General features: G+C 45.3%; 1 protein-coding gene across 1 annotated transcript in view; it reads right to left on the bottom strand.

Moving 5' to 3' along the window:
- col7a1 (collagen, type VII, alpha 1) overlaps positions 1 to 15781 on the bottom strand; it is a 418430-nt gene that overhangs the window by 329695 nt on the left and 72954 nt on the right. Inside the window, exon 4 of the mRNA XM_086000010.1 lies at positions 1078 to 1237. Coding sequence (XP_085856136.1) covers positions 1078 to 1237 — 160 coding nt within the window. The remainder of the gene's footprint in view (positions 1 to 1077; positions 1238 to 15781) is intronic.

Below are 15781 nucleotides of genomic sequence, written 5' to 3'. Positions count from 1 at the left end.
TACAGCACAGAAGGAGGCCATTCGGCCCATCGTGCCTGTGCCGGATGGCCTCCAGTGGCACATCTTTCATTATTAAGATTCTCTTTAAAACCTACCTCTTTGACCAAGCTTTTGGTCACCTGTCCTAATATCTCCTTATATGGCTCGGTGTCAAATATTAACCTCTAATGCAGTAAAACGTTCCAAGGCGCTTCACGGGAGAGTTATCAGTTAAAATTTGACACCGAGCCATATAAGGAGATATTAGGACAGATGACCAAAAGCTTGGTCAAATCCTCTGAAAACCTATCAGAATGGCAAGAGGCTCTGCAGAATCTTGCCTTCACCCTCTCTGTTCCAGAGAAAAAAGCCCAACTGTTCCAAGCATTTCTTCCTAATTACAACCTCTTACTCCTGCTATCGTTGTATTGTGTGCAGTTTTGGTCACCTTAACTGATGAAGGATGTTCTTGCCATGGAGTGAGTGCAGCGAAGATTCACCAGACTGATACCTGGGATGGCAGGAATGATGTGTGAAGAGAGATTGGATCGATTAGGCTTATATTCGTTAGAGTTTAGAAGAATGAGGGGGGATCTCATTGAAACTTATAAAATTCTAACAGGACTAGACAGACTAGATGCAGGAAGGATGTTCCCGATAGCGGGGGAGTCCAGAACCAGGAGTAAAAGTCTAAGGATCAGGGGTAAGCCATTTAGGACTGAGATGAGGAGGAATTTCTTCACCCAGAGAGTGGAGAACCTGTGGAATTCTCTACCACAGAAGGCAGTTGAGGCCAACTTATTAAATATATTCAAGAAGGAGTTAGATATATTTCTTAAGAGTAAAGGGATCAAAGGATATGGGGAGAAAGCAGGGACAGGGTACTGAATTTGGATGATCAGCCATGATCTCATTAAATGGCGGAACAGACTCGAGGGGCCGAATGGCCTACTCCTGCTCCTATCTCCTATGTTTCTATCATTCTAGTGGATTTTCACAGTAGCCTTTTTTAATGGCTCTAACAGCCTTCCTGATTAAAACATGCATGAAATATTTAAAGAGGGACACATGATGAATGATGAATTTTCTCTCACTTACCTTGGGCACACTGCGCCTCAGCCTGACAGAGCCAAAGAAGTTGTCTGCTATGTGTTTCAGTCCAGCCCCTGTTCTTGTGTTTCCACCTTTGTAACGCAAATTGCGGACTGCGGTCAGGATTTGGGATCCATTGCTGTGGTCTTCAAAAGAGAACTCAACCCTTTTTAACAGAAAAAAAAAAGGGCACGAATAATCCCAGGGCCACGCTAAGAAAGGACTTGTGATGCTTCCTGAAGGACTACAACAGGCAAAACTGACCTAGGTGCTCCACCATCGCCTCCTGTAGGAATCAAGCCAAAAAAAGGTTTACCCCTAACACAATTATCTCTACGCATTATGGCTGGTTCCCTGTTGCAACATAGGTGGCGCTTTCAACATAACAACAACTTGCATTTACATAGCGCCTCTAATGCAGTAAAACGTCCCAAGGCGCTTCGCGGGAGCGATTACCAGATAAAATTTGACACCGAGCCACATAAGGAGATATTAGGACAGATGACCAAATGCTTGGTCAAAGAGGTAGGTTTTAAAGAGTATCTTAAAGGAGTCGCAGTAAGAGTTATCAGCCAACCTTTGAGGTCATCTGATGTCGCGATGATCTGTTAAACGTTTAATTGCTGTGCCGAAGATCTCATATTCTTAATCGCAAAATGGTAACACAATGGCCCGGATTCTCCGGCCCCCACGGGTGTGTACACACCCATAGGGGCCTCGCAAGTGGCGGTTTCAGGCGTGCGAAGCACATGCGCTAAAACCGGCACTTCCGATCTGTCAAGAATCTTCCCGACAGATCCTCCGCCTGCCCAGGAGAAGGGCCTCCGCGGGCAGGGAGTTCCGCTTCCTGCACAACCTCCGCCCGCTGAAAACCTTTAAAAATCTTACGCCTGGTAAAAGCAGGCGTAAGGCCTGCTTTTAACAGCATAAGAGTTTTAAAAAGTTTTTAAAAATTAAAAATTTCACTCAGTTAAAACTTTAAAATACTTTTAAAAAGGTAAGTTTATTTTTAGCCTAATAAAAAACTTTTAAATTATTTTTTTCATATACTTAAACTTTTGTTTAAAATATTTAATTTAATGTAATTTTAAATATGTGATTTAAAAAAAAATTATTTAATGTTTTACTGTTTTTTTTAAAGTGATCCCCATTCATACTTTTGACAGATCTGTGCGTAGAGACCTGTCAAAAGTGTGAAGGGGGATTCCCTTCTTTGATTGCTTCCCTGTGGCCCACGTGATCCCAGGGGCGCTTGCGAACCGCCTATGCCCCCTGGGATACCTGGGCCTCTGTGCACAAGGACCCGGAGAGGCCCAGGATCGGAAGTGTCGGGACCTACGGAGCCAGCAGGTAAGTTCGTAGATTTTTCCCGGTCGGAGGCATCCGCCCGCAGGATGTACAGGCAATCCTGAATCAGCTCTTTCAGCAAAGAGGACAGCTTAGTTCTGAAACATGTCCTGCTGATGTGCACAGTTCTCAGAACATCAGGAGTGCATCACAAGCCCAAATCAGAATGCAGATGGGTCGTCACATTTATCACGTCAGTTAATGGACTCATAAGGTATTGTCTGATCAGAGCAAATTTTTCTCAGGGCATAAAGCCAGGTCTACCCTCTCAGGTGGACGTAAAAGATTCCATGGCACTATTTCGAAGCAGAGCAGGGGAGTTCACCCCAGTGTTCTGGTCAACATTCATCCCTCAACCAACATCACTAAAAACAGATTATCTGGTCATAAGAACATAAGAACATAAGAAATAGGAGCAGGAGTAGGCCAATCGGCCCCTCGAGCCTGCTCCGCCATTCAATAAGATCATGGCTGATCTGATCCTAACCGCCAATCCACTATCACAGAACCATCTCCTGAATCTAACAGAATTAGACACACGAAATAGGAGCAGGATCAGGCTACACGGCCCCTGGGCCCGCTCCGCTACCCACAGGGCCATGACCAATCCGAACCTAGACTCATGTCCAAATTCCTGCCCGCTCCCCGTAACCCCTAATTCCCTTTACTTCTAGGAAACTGTCTATTTCTGTTTTAAATTTATGTAATGATGTAGCTTCTACAGCTTTTTGGGGCAGCATATTCCATGGACCTACCACCCTCTGAGTGAAGTAGTTCCTCCTCATCTCAGTTTTGAAAGAGCAGCCCCTTATTCTAAGACTATGCCCCCTAGTTCTAGTTTCACCCATCATCGGGAACATCCTCCCCACATCCACCAGATCCAACCCCTTCACAATCTTATATGTTTCAATAAGATCGCCTCTCATTCTTCTGAACTCCAATGAGTAGAGTCCCAATCTACTCAACCTCTCCTCATATGTCCATCCCCTCATCCCCGGGATTAACCGAGTGAACCTTCTTTGTACTGACTCGAGAGCAAGTATGTCCTTTCTTAAGTATGGACACCAAAACTGTACGCAGTATTCCAGGTGCGGTCTCACCAATACCTTGTACAACTGAAGCAATACCTCCCTATTTTTATATTCTATCCCCCTAGCAGTGAAAGCCAACATTCCATTGGCTTTCTTAATCACTTGCTGCACCTGCATACTAACCTTTTGAGTTTCGTGCACCAGGACCCCCAGATCCCTTTGTACTTCAGTACTTTCCAGTTTCTTGCCATTAAGATAATAATTTGTTCTACGATTTTTCCTGCCAAAGTGCATAACCTCACACTTTCCAGTATTGTATTCCATCTGCCAAATCTCTGCCCACTTACTTAGCCTGTCTATGTCCCCTTGCAGGTTTTTTATGTCCTCCTCACTCACTAACTTTCCCTCCCATCTTAGTATCATCTGCAAACTTTGATATGTTACACTCGGTCCCCTCCTCCAAATCTTTAATATAGATTGTAAAGAGTTGGGGACCCAGCACTGACCCCTGCGGAACACCACTAGTTACTGATTGCCAGCACGGTGGCATAGTGGTTAGCACTGTTGCCTCACAGCGCCAGGGACCCGGGTTCGAATCCGGCCTCGGGTGACTGTGCAAACTCCACACAGACATTCTCCCCGTGTTTGCGTGGGTTTCCTCCGGGTGCTCCGGTTTCCTCCCACAGTCCAAAGATGTGCGGGTTAGGTTGATTGGCTGTGATAAATTGACCCTTAGTGTTAGGGGGATTAAATACGTGGGGTTACGGGGATAGGGTGGGATATGTGTTAGTGTAGGGGTTACAGGGATCGGGTGGGATATGTGTCGGTGCAGGCTCGATGGGCCGAAATGGCCTCTATCTGCACTGTGGGGTTTCTGTGATTCTGTGAACCATTTATCCCAACTCTCTGCCTTCTGTTAGATAGCCAATCCTCTATCCATGCCAGAATATTACCCCCAATCCCGTGATTTTTTATCTTAAGCAATAATCTTTTGTGTGGCACCTTGTCAAATGCCTTTTGGAAGTCTAAATACACTACGTCCACTGGTTCCCCTTTATCCACCCTATATGTTACTTCCTCAAAGAACTCCAGCAAATTTGTCAAACATGACTTCCCCTTCATAAAACCATGCTGACTTTGTCCTATTAAATTATGATTATCCAAATGTCCTGTTACTGTCTCCTTAATAATGGACTCCAAAATTTTACCTACCACAGATGTTAGGCTAACCGGTCTATAGTTTCCAGCCTTCTGTCTACTGCCCTTTTTAAATAAGGGTGTTACATTAGCAGTTTTCCAGGCTGCCGGGACCTTTGCCGAGTCCAGGGAGTTTTGGAAAATTATTACCAATGCATCCACAATCCCTACCGCCACTTCCCTCAAGACCCTAGGATGTAAGCCATCATCACATTGCTGTTTGTGGGAACTTGCTGTGTGCAAATTGGCTGCCGCGTTTCCTACATAACAACAGTGACTACACTTCAAAAGTACTTCATTGGCTGTAAAGCGCTCTGGGACGGTCTGAGGTCGTGAAAGGCGCTGTAGAAATGCAAGTCTTTCTTTTGCCTCCAACTGACACATTAGTAGCAATGCAGACACCACTTTGCAATGGGCTTAAAACCAGAAGTGGGCAGCTTCGAGATGGGTTGGGGTCGGGTTTGAAACTTTTAAAATTTTAATTTCTCATCCAAACCTACCCGTTCTTGTGGGTTAAAATTACCCCCTCAGACTCTGTGGGGTCGATTTTATCTCAGGTGTGGGGAATTGGCGGGTTCCCTGAATTTAGTGATTCCCACACGATTGTAAATGGGTCTGTGAGATTGATGCAATTTTAACTCAATTGGCCAATTGATTTCCAACATGTGGGAAGCCTTGGCAATTGAGTATTTCCAGTCAGAAATATAACGTCATCATTGCTGCTGCTTTTAAGGTCCACAGCAAGCCTTGCTTCCTCTGCAGGCTCCCAAACTTCACCATTAAGATGGCACAGGAGCCTGCAGGAGCAACGGCCAGCGGGAGGGCCAGATCTGCCCCCAAATTTGATGAGGCTTCACTCCAGGCATTGCTGGATGGTGCTAGGGCCCACAGGGAGGTCCTGTTCCCTTCTTCAGGGAGGAAGAGGCCTCCCAGTCAGACCAAGGCTGTGTGGTTACAGGTGGCAGGTCAAGTCAACTGCTTGGGGCGCACACGAAGAACGTGGTTGCAGTGCAGGAAAAGATTCCATGACCTTCTTCGCACTGGAAAAGTAAGTACTGTATGAAGTTTCCATCACCCTCAATCTGATCCCCATTGCCTTTCCTCACCAGCACTCAGCTTCAGCAATTTCTTCCTGCACATCCCACTAGACACTCACATCCATGCACCCTTACCCATTCCCTCTCTCTCTATGCTCACATTCACAGAACTATTCCACCATGCAGCCCTCACACTCCCTCTCACTCTGATGCTTTGAACACAACTGACAACACACAGGGAGGGCCCTTGGTATTGCAACCTCACTCCATCTTTGTCTCCTTCTAAGTATCTATGCTATGCAATCTCTGCACTCACTCCTTCATTCTCACTCAACCTCCACTTGTCCCCCTCATTGCAGGAAAAGAGAGCTCACAATAAAAGAGAAAGGACAGCAGGAGGGCCGCCCTCATTAGCCCAGCTCACCCCCTGGGAGGAAGCCATCCTGGAAATTGCCGGGGCTGACCGAGATGTGGACATTGGGGAAGGACAGACAGGAGCATCCCCGCAAGCTGGTGACAGAATAGTTTTCCATCTCTCTCATGGGCATTGCATGAGTCACTGATAAGGATTCTGAAGCTACATCATATGGACTTATGATCATCTGCAGAATGCAATGTGCATGTAACCTTGGCATCACATCGCTAACTTTTTCCTTGACTCCCCCACAGGACCATCGAGAGCCCCCGTCCCCACCGTGCAGGAGGAAGAGCCTGAGCAGCCAGACTCCTCAGAGGAATCTGCAACCTCTGCGGGCGCAGCGTCAGCAGAAATAAGCGCACCCAGCACCAGCGCAGACACTCACACCTCGGTGGGACCTTCGGGACATAGAGTAGAGTTGTCACCTGGTGTATCACAGCTCACAAGTGAGCATCAGCAGATTGTGGAGACAGGGACAGCAGTGGAGAGTCCTCGTCGGAGGGCGCAGGACTCTGCCAGCTCAGCTCAGCTGCATGTCGACCCTCTGCCTCCGGGTCCATCTGTAAGATCAGAGGTGATGGAACTCCATGCACAGATGCAGGAGTCTCTGGCACGTTTTGTTTCTAGGGTCGCTGCGAGTGTGGAGCAAATGGAGGAGTCCATAGCGAACATGAGCAGAGCCTTTGTGGAGTCATTGGCGCATGAACGCATCAACAGGGAAAGGATGGCTACCTATGTGGAAATGATTGCTGCCTCCGTGGTAAGGCTGGCTACCATAGAGGAGAGGCTGGCTATGGTAGAGGAGAGGAGGGCAACGGTAGAGGAGAGGAGGGCTACGGCCATGGAGGAGGTTAGTCGCCAGGGTATGGAAATCATGCGGAGTGTTCAGAATAGAATGACATCTCTTGAGGAGCGATGGGCATCTATTGAACAGAGAAACCAGACCTTCATGGAAGTCCTTCTGAGTAGGACTGCCATTGTAGATACGGGTCCCCATGGCCCCCCTGATGTGCAGCAAGCTGCTCTCAAGCCACTTGCAAGCACTGAGGGGGAGCTGACCCATGAGAGGGAGGTTGGTGGCAGACCTCAAGGAAGTGGGGGCTCCTCTCCAAGCGCTCACACTTCCATGCCACTGCAGAGCCCTCGGTCAGAGCCCTGCCGGAGTCCACACCCAACGGAGATAGAGGTCTCAACCCCTGCACAGCCACAGGAGCAGCAGACTGCTGATGAGCCCTCACAGGCTCGCCATCCCAGAGGACGCCCGCCCAAGGTGTCGAGACAGGAGCAGCAGGAAAGTGAGCAAGGGGCCTCCACATCTGCTGAAGCCACAGGGGAACCACTACGTAGGAGCACGCGTAAGAGGAAAATAAAGCACAAATAGTCACAAGGGTAGAAACATAGAAGATAGGAGCAGGAGTAGGCCATTCAGCCCTTCGAGCCTGCTCCGCCATTCAATGAGATCATGGCTGATCATCCAAATTCAGTACCCTGTCCCTGCCTTCTCCCCATATCCCTTGATCCCTTTAGCCTCAAGAAATATATCCAACTCTTTCTTGAATATATTTAATGAACTGGCCTCCACCGCCCTCTGTGGCAGAGAATTCCACAGGTTCACCACTCTCTGGGTGAAGAAATTCCTCATTTCAGTCCTAAATGGCTTACCCCTTATCCTTAGATAGTAGTCACTTGGGTGAAATGCTGTGTATTTTGTAAAAATGCCACCAGTTGTTTGTTTTTCATAAAAATTCTGATGGCAACTTCTGCAGTTGTGGCATGGGTCATTTCGCGAATGGGGCTGGAGGTCCTCTAATGCCAAGAGGGGAAGGAAAAAAAGGCCTCCCATGCTTCTGGTAGGTGCCTCAGTTGAGGAAGCCCTGAGTGAGGGTGGCGAGAGGGGTCTCACAGGAGGTCACACTGGAGAAGTGTGTGAGGCTCCAACCTTCCACAGGTGTGGTTAGGCCTGGTAAAAGTTGCCCCAGACCTGAGACAACAAAGTCCTGCCACCTGCAAATGATGACTGATCAAATATCCTCTTTAATGGTGGACCTGTAGCTGATAGTCAGCAAGCCAATAGTGTTCATGCCAGGTTTCACAGGCGTGATCCCCACCAGGCGCGTTTTACGCGGGAAAAGGGTTAAACAGGCAAGGGCCTGTTAAAATGGGATTATAATGGGATTATAAAGGCCAATCAGTGCTGTTTAAGGGCCCTAAAGACCACACCCGCCTGTTGCAGGCAGGACTGATTCGGGTCAATCAGACACACCTAGGTTAAAATGGCGTGGAGGCGGGAACCAGGCGGGGGAGGGTCCCGACCCCCAGGTTTTGCGATTTTAACCCCCCGCACACCTAAAAGCCCGCCTGTCGGCTGCGTTAAAATCAAGCCCTGTTGGTCTGAATATTATCATCAATGTAAAAAGGAAGCTGTTTCCCCTGGCTGGGGAGTCTAGAACCAGGGGTCACAGTCTCAGGATAAGGGGTCGGCCATTCAGGACTGAGATGAGGAGAAATTTCTTCACTCAGAGGGTGGTGAATCTTTGGAATTCTCTACCCCACAGGGCTGTGGGTGCTCAGTTGTTGAGTATATTCAAGACAGAGATTGACAGATTTTTGGACTCTAGGGGAATTGAGGGATATGGGGATTGGGCGGGAAAGTGGAGTTGAGGTCGAACATAAGCCATGATCTTACTGAATGAGATCGAGGGGTCGTATGGCCGACTCCTGCTCCTAATTCTTATGTTCTTATGAAATCCTTCATCACAATTTATTGTCCAAACCGTCTCCAAAGCCCAAAAGCTATGAGTAACCCATTCCTTCTTTGTTGCTGAATAAGTCTTTTCAGATCTCAGTGGGGCTGGTACAGACATTAACTTTGTCAACTGCCATTTCATTTAGTTAAACTGACACACATTCTGAACTGCCAACTTTCATATGAATCACAAAAATGACACAGATAATGGTAGTGAGGATAATGTCAGGGCAGATGTAAAGTTCATTAAGGGATCTTTGACCAGAGTCTGACCAGATGAATGGAATGTCTTGATGTAGTAGTACGTGGTTGATTAACTTGCAAATGTCCAGATTGCAAAAACATCTGTAATATCTTGTAATTATTAAAGCACATTTCACTTGTTTGAGAAAAACTTAAGGACAGAACAGTGAAGAGAAAAGACAAGGCTTGCATTGCACCGTGACTACAGTGTGTACCATCTACAAGATGCACTGTAGCAACTCACCAAGGCTTCTTCGACAGCACCTCCCAAACCCGCGACCTCTTCCACCTAAAAAGGACAAGGGCAGCAGGCGCATGGGAACACCACCACCTCCAAGTCACACACCATCCTGACTTGGACATATATCGGCCGTTCCTTCATCGTCGCTGGCTCAAAATCCTGGAACTCCCTCCCTAACAGCACTGTGGGAGCACCTTCACCGCACGGACTGCACTGGTTCAAGAAGGCCCACTACTGCATTCTCAAAGATAATTAGGGAGGAGTAATATAAGCTGGCCTTGCTAGCAACACCCACATCCCCAAGAATGAATTTTTAAAGAATTATATAGAGCCTTCCTCAACCTCAGGACATCCAAAAGTGCTTTATAGCCAATGAAATACTTCTGAAGTGTATTCACTGTTGTAAGGAGTCCCAGTTGGGGGCACTCTCTCCTGAGTCTGTAGGTCACGAGTTCTAGTTCCACTCCAGGATTTTAGCACTTAATCTAGACTGACGCTTCAGTGCAGTACTGAGGGAATGCTGCATTGTCAGATGCCCCACCTTTCAGATCAGAAGTTAAATTAAAGCCCTGTCTGCCTGCCTAGGTGGACACAAAAGAGCCTACGGCACGATTTGAAGAAGAGCGGGGTGTTCTCTTGGCACCCTGACCAATATTTAACATTCATTCATTTGCTGTTTGTGGGAGATTGCTATGCACAAATTGGCTGATGCAGTTGCCGGCATCCTAACAGTTACTGCACTTCAAAAGTGATTAACTGGCTGTGAATGTCCTAATGACGTGACAAGAGGCAACATGAATAAAATGTCTTTCTTTCAAGAAACAGTGAACACAATGTGGATGTAGAAGGGTCAATCAGAAACGCTGTTGGTTATGTAGGCATTCAGCAGAAAGTTAGAAGGACTAATATAAAAGGGAATTAACATGCTAGAAAGGGCTTTAAACTAAAAAGGGGGGGGGAGGGGTCAGGTGAGGGGAAATTTAGAAATCTAAAGAGAAAGGTCAAGGCAATAGAGCAGCGTAGCGATTTGGATAAAAATAAGCAGAGTGTGACAGGAAGGGACAGCGAGTTTAACGGTAGCAGTGCAGCAGAGAATAAGGTCAAAGCAGGGAATAATGGTAAAATGTTTTAATTAAAGGCACTTTATCTGAATGCACGAAGCATTTGTAACAAGATAGACGAACTAGTGGCACAAATAGAGATACATGGGTTTGATCTAATAGCCATTACAGAGACATGGTTGCAAGGTGGCCAAGGTTGGGAACTAAATGTTCCAAGGTACTTGACGTTTTGAAAAGACAGGCAGAATGGAAAAGGAGGGGGAGTAGCTCTGATAATAAAGGATGACATAAGGACAGTAGCGAGAAAGGATCTCGGCTCTGAAGACCAGGAAGTAGAATCAGTATGGGTGGAGATAAGGAATAACAAGAGGCAGAAAACACTGGTAGGAGTGGTATATAGGCCCCCTAACAGTAGCTATACCATTGGACAGAATATTAATCAAGAAATAGCAGGAGCTTACAACAAAGGCAATGCAATAATCGTGGGGGACTTTAATCTTCATATAGATTAGACAAATCAAATTGGCAAAGGTAGTCTGGAGGACAAATCAAATTGGGCAGGGCAGCCTTGAGGAAGAGTTCATAGAGTGCATTAGGGACGGGTTCCTTGAGCAGTATGTTACTGAACCAACCAGGGGGCAGGCAATCTTAGATCTGGTCCTGTGTAATGAGACAGGATTAATGAAAAATGTCCTAGTAAAGGATCCCCTTGGAATGAGTGACCATAACATGGTTGAATTCCAAATTCAGTTGGAGGGTGAAAGAGTTGGATCTCAAACCAGCGTATTAAGCTTAAATAAAGGAGGCTATGAAGGTATGAGAGCAGAGTTGACTAAAGTGGACTGGGAAAATAGATTAAAGTGTAAGATGGTACAGGAGCAGTGGTGTACATTCAAGGAGATATTTCACAACTTTCAAGAAAAATATATTCCACTGAGGAAAAAGGGGCGTAAAAGAAGAGAGCCATCCGTGGCTAAGTAAAGTAATAAAGGATAGTATCCGACTGAAAACAAGGGCATATAAAGTAGCTAAATCTAGTGGGAGGATAGAAGATTGGGAAGCATTTAAAAGCCAGCAAAGAATAACTAAAAGATTAATTAAGAAAGGGAAGATAGATTATGAAAGTAAACTAGCAAAAAATATAAAAACAGATTGCAAGAGTTTCTACAGTTATATAAAAAGAAAAAGGGTGGCTAAAGTGAATGTTGGTCCCTTAGAGGACGAGACCGGGAAATTAGTAGTGGGGAACATGGAGATGGCAAATACGCTGAACAAATATTTTGTATCAGTCTTTACAGTAGAGGGCACTAAAAATATCCCAACACTGGACAAACAGGGGGCTATAGCGGGGGGGGGAGGAGCTAAACACGATTAAAATCACTAAGGAGATGGTACTTGGTAAGATAATGGGACTTAAGGCGGATAAATCCCCTGGACCTGATGGCTTACATCCTAGGGTCTTGAGAGAAGTAGCGGTAGGGATTGCGGATGCATTGGTGGTAATTTTCCAAAACTCCCTGGATTCAGGAAAGGTCCCAGCAGATTGGAAAACTGCTAGTGTAACGCCCTTATTTAAAAAGGGAGGTAGACAAAAGGCTGGAAACTATAGACCAGTTAGCCTAACATCTGTGGTTGGTAAAATGTTGGAGTCAATTATTAAGGAAGCAGTAACAGGACATTTGGATAAGCATAATTTAAATCGGACGGAGTCAGCATGGTTTTATGAAGGGGAAATCATGCTTGACAAATTTGCTCGAATTCTTTGAGGACGTAACTGATGCGCTATCAATTACTCATAAAAGACTGAGAGTTAGAAGAGTAACTAAAGGCTTTTATTAACAAAAGAATGGAGGTCTGCCTCGAGTGGTCGACCGGTCCAGAAATACAAAGGGCTGGGGAGCAGTCACCTTTATACTAGGACTTGTGGGAGGAGTCAGCCGAGGCATGTCCAGGCATGTACACAATGGAATGCAAACAGTATACAAACAGTGGTTTACCACAGTAACAAACAGGGTGGATAAAGGGGAACCAGTGGATGTGGTGTATTTGGACTTCCAAAAGGCATTTGACAAGGTGCCACACAAAAGATTACTGCACAAGATAAAAAATCACAGGATTGGGGGTAATATACTGGCATGGGTGGAAGATTGGCTATCTAACAGAAAACAGAGAGTTGGGATAAATGGTTCATTCTCGGGTTGGCAATCAGTAACTAGTGGTGTTCCGCAGGGGTCAGTGCTAGGACCCCAACTCTTTACAATCTATATTAACGATTTGGAGGAGGGGACCAAGTGCAACGTATCCAAGTTTGCCAACGATACAAAGATGGGAGGAAAAGCAGTGAGTGAGGAGGACATAAAAAACCTGCAAAAAGACATAGACAGGCTAAGTGAGTGGGCAGAAATTTGGCAGATGGAATATAATGTTGGAAAGTGTGAGGTTATGCACTTTGGCAGAAAAAAATCAAAGAGCAAGTTATTATCTAAATGGAAAGAAACTGCAAAGTGCTACAGTACAAAGGGATCTGGGGGTCCTGGTGCATGAAACACAGAAGGTTAGTATGCAGGTACAGCAGGTGATCAGGAAGGCCAATGGAATCTTGGCTTTTATTGCAAGGGGGATGGAGTATAAAAGCAGGGAAGTCTTGCTTCAGTTATACAGGGTACTGGTGAGGCCACACCTGGAATACTGCGTACAGTTTTGGTTTCCATATTTAAGAAAATATATACTTGCTCTCGAGGCAGTTCAGAGAAGGTTCACTCGGTTGATTCCGGAGATGAGGGGGTTGACTTATGAGGAAAGGTTGAGTAGGTTGGGCCTCTTCTTATTAGAATTCAGAAGAATGAGAGGCGATCTTATTGAAACATGTAAGATTGTGAGGGGGCTTGATCGGGTGGATGCGGGGAGGATGTTTCCACTGATGGGTGAGACTAGAACTAGAGGGCATAATCTTAGAATAAGGGGCTGCCCTTTCAAAACTGAGATGAGGAGAAACTTCTTCACTCAGAGGGTAGTAAATCTATGGAATTTGCTACCTCAGAGAGCTGTGGAAACTGCGACATTAAATAAATTTAAAACGGAGATAGACAGTTTCCTAGCTGATAAGGGAATTAAGGGTTATGGGGAGCGGGCAGGGAAGTGGACGTGAGTCTAGGTTCGGATCAGCCATGATCCTATTGAATGGCGGAGCAGGCCCGAAGGGCCATATGGCTTACTCCTGCTCCTACTTCTTATGTTCTTATGTTATGTTCTTATGTTCATGGAATGCATTCAGGACAGTTTCCTAGAATAATATGTCATGGAACCAACAAGGGAACAGGCTATTTTAGACCTTGTACTGTGTAATGAGACAGGGTTAATTAGCAATCTCATAGTAAAGGATCCTCTGGGGCAGAGTGATCATAATATGATAGAATTTCACATTCATTTTGAGAGTGACTTGCCTAAGTCCGAAATTAGAGTCTTAAACTTAAATAAAGGCAATTACAGAGGTATGAGGGGCAAGTTGGCTAAAGTAGATTGGGAAAAATAGATTAAAAGGTATGGCGGTAGATAAGCAGTGGCTAGCATTTAAAGAAATATTTCATAATTCTCAACAAAAATACATTCCATTGAGAAACAAAAATTCCACGGGAAAAGTGATCCAACCGTGGCTAACTAAAGAAGTTAAGGATAGCATTATATTGAAAGAAGAAGCTTATAATGTTGCAAAGAATAATAGTAAGCCTGAGGATTGGGAAGAGTTTCAGAAACCAGCAAAGGTTGACCAAAAAATTGATAAAAAGGGAAAATATAGAATGAGAAAACTAGCAAGAAATATAAAATCAGATTGTAAGAGCTTCGACAAGTGTGTAAAACGGAAAAGCGTAGCAAAGGTAAATGTTGGTCCCTTAGAGGCTAAGACAGGAGAAATTATTATGGGGAATAAAGAAATGGTTGAAACGTTAAACAAATATTTTGTATCTGTCTTCACAGTAGAAGACACAAAAATCATACCAAAAATGGTGGGGAACCAAGGGTCTACTGAGGGCGAGGAACTTAACGTAATTAATATAAGTAGAGAAAAAGTACTAGAGAAACTAATGGGACTAAAAGCCAACAAATTCCCTGGACATGACGGCCTACATCCTAGGGTTCTAAAAGAGCTGGCTGAAGAGATAGTGGATGCATTGGTTTTGATCTTCCAAAATTCCCTAGATTCTGGAATGGTCCCACTGGATTGGAAGGTCGCAAATGTAACCCTGCTATTCAAGAAAGGAGGGAGAGTGAAAACAGGGCACTTACAAAATCATAACAAGATTAGGCAGAGTCAACGTGGTTTTATGAAAGGGAAATCGTGTTTGACAAATTTATTAAGAGTTTTTTGAGGATGTAACTAACAGGGTAGATAAAGGGGAACCAGTGGATGCAGTAAATTTGGATTTCCAAAAGGCATTCGATAAGGTACCACATAAAAGGTTACTGCACAAGATAAGGGCTCATGGGGTTGGGGGTAATATAGTAGCATGGATAGAGGATTGGTTAACAGACAGAAAACAGACAGTAGGGATAAACGGATTTTTTTTTCAGGTTGGCAGGCTGTAACTAGTGGGGTACCGCAAGGATCAGTGTTGGGGCCTCAGTTATTTACAATCTATATTAATGACCTAGATGAAGGGACCGAGTGTAATGTATCCAAGTTTGCTGATGATACAAAGCTAGGTGGGACAGTAAGCTGTGAGGAGAACAGTGAGTCGGCAAAGGGATACAGATAGACTGAGTGAGTGGGCAGTAAGGTGGCAGATGGAGTATAATGTAGGGAAATGTGAGGTTATTCACTTTGGTAGGAAGAATAGAAAAACAGAATATTTTTTAAATGGTGAGAAACTTTCAAATGTTGGTGTTCAGAGAGATTTGGGGGTCCTCGTGCAAGAAACACAGAAAGCTAGCGTGCAGGTACAGCAAGCAATAAGGAAGGCAAATGGCATGTTGGCCTTTATTGCAAGGGGGTTGGAGTATAAGAGTAAGGAAGTCTTGCTACAATTGTACAGGGCCTTGGTGAGACCACACCTGGAGTACTGGGCACAGTTTTGGTCTCCTTATCTAAGGAAGGATATACTTGCCTTGGAGGCGGTGCAACGAAGGTTCACTAGATTGATTCCTGGGATGAGAGGGCTGTCCTATGAGGAGAGATTGTGTAGATTGGGCCTATACTCTCTGGAGTTTAGAAGAATGAGAGGTGATCTCATTGAAACATACAAGATTCTGAAGGGGATTGACAGGGTAGATGCTGAGAGGTTGTTTCACCTCGCTGGTGTGTCTAGAACTAGGGAGCATAGTCTTAGGATAAGTGGTAGGCTATTTAAGACTGAGATAGAGTCATAGAGTTATACAGCACAGAAAGAGGCCC

Source organism: Somniosus microcephalus, chromosome 11 (genome assembly GCF_052327205.1).
Source record: "Somniosus microcephalus isolate GS21.2 chromosome 11, FLI_Smic_1.0, whole genome shotgun sequence".
Classification (NCBI taxonomy): Eukaryota; Metazoa; Chordata; class Chondrichthyes; order Squaliformes; family Somniosidae; genus Somniosus; species Somniosus microcephalus.
The sequence above is the reverse complement of the archived record's forward strand: the minus strand, read 5'-3'. Positions and strand labels throughout refer to the sequence as shown.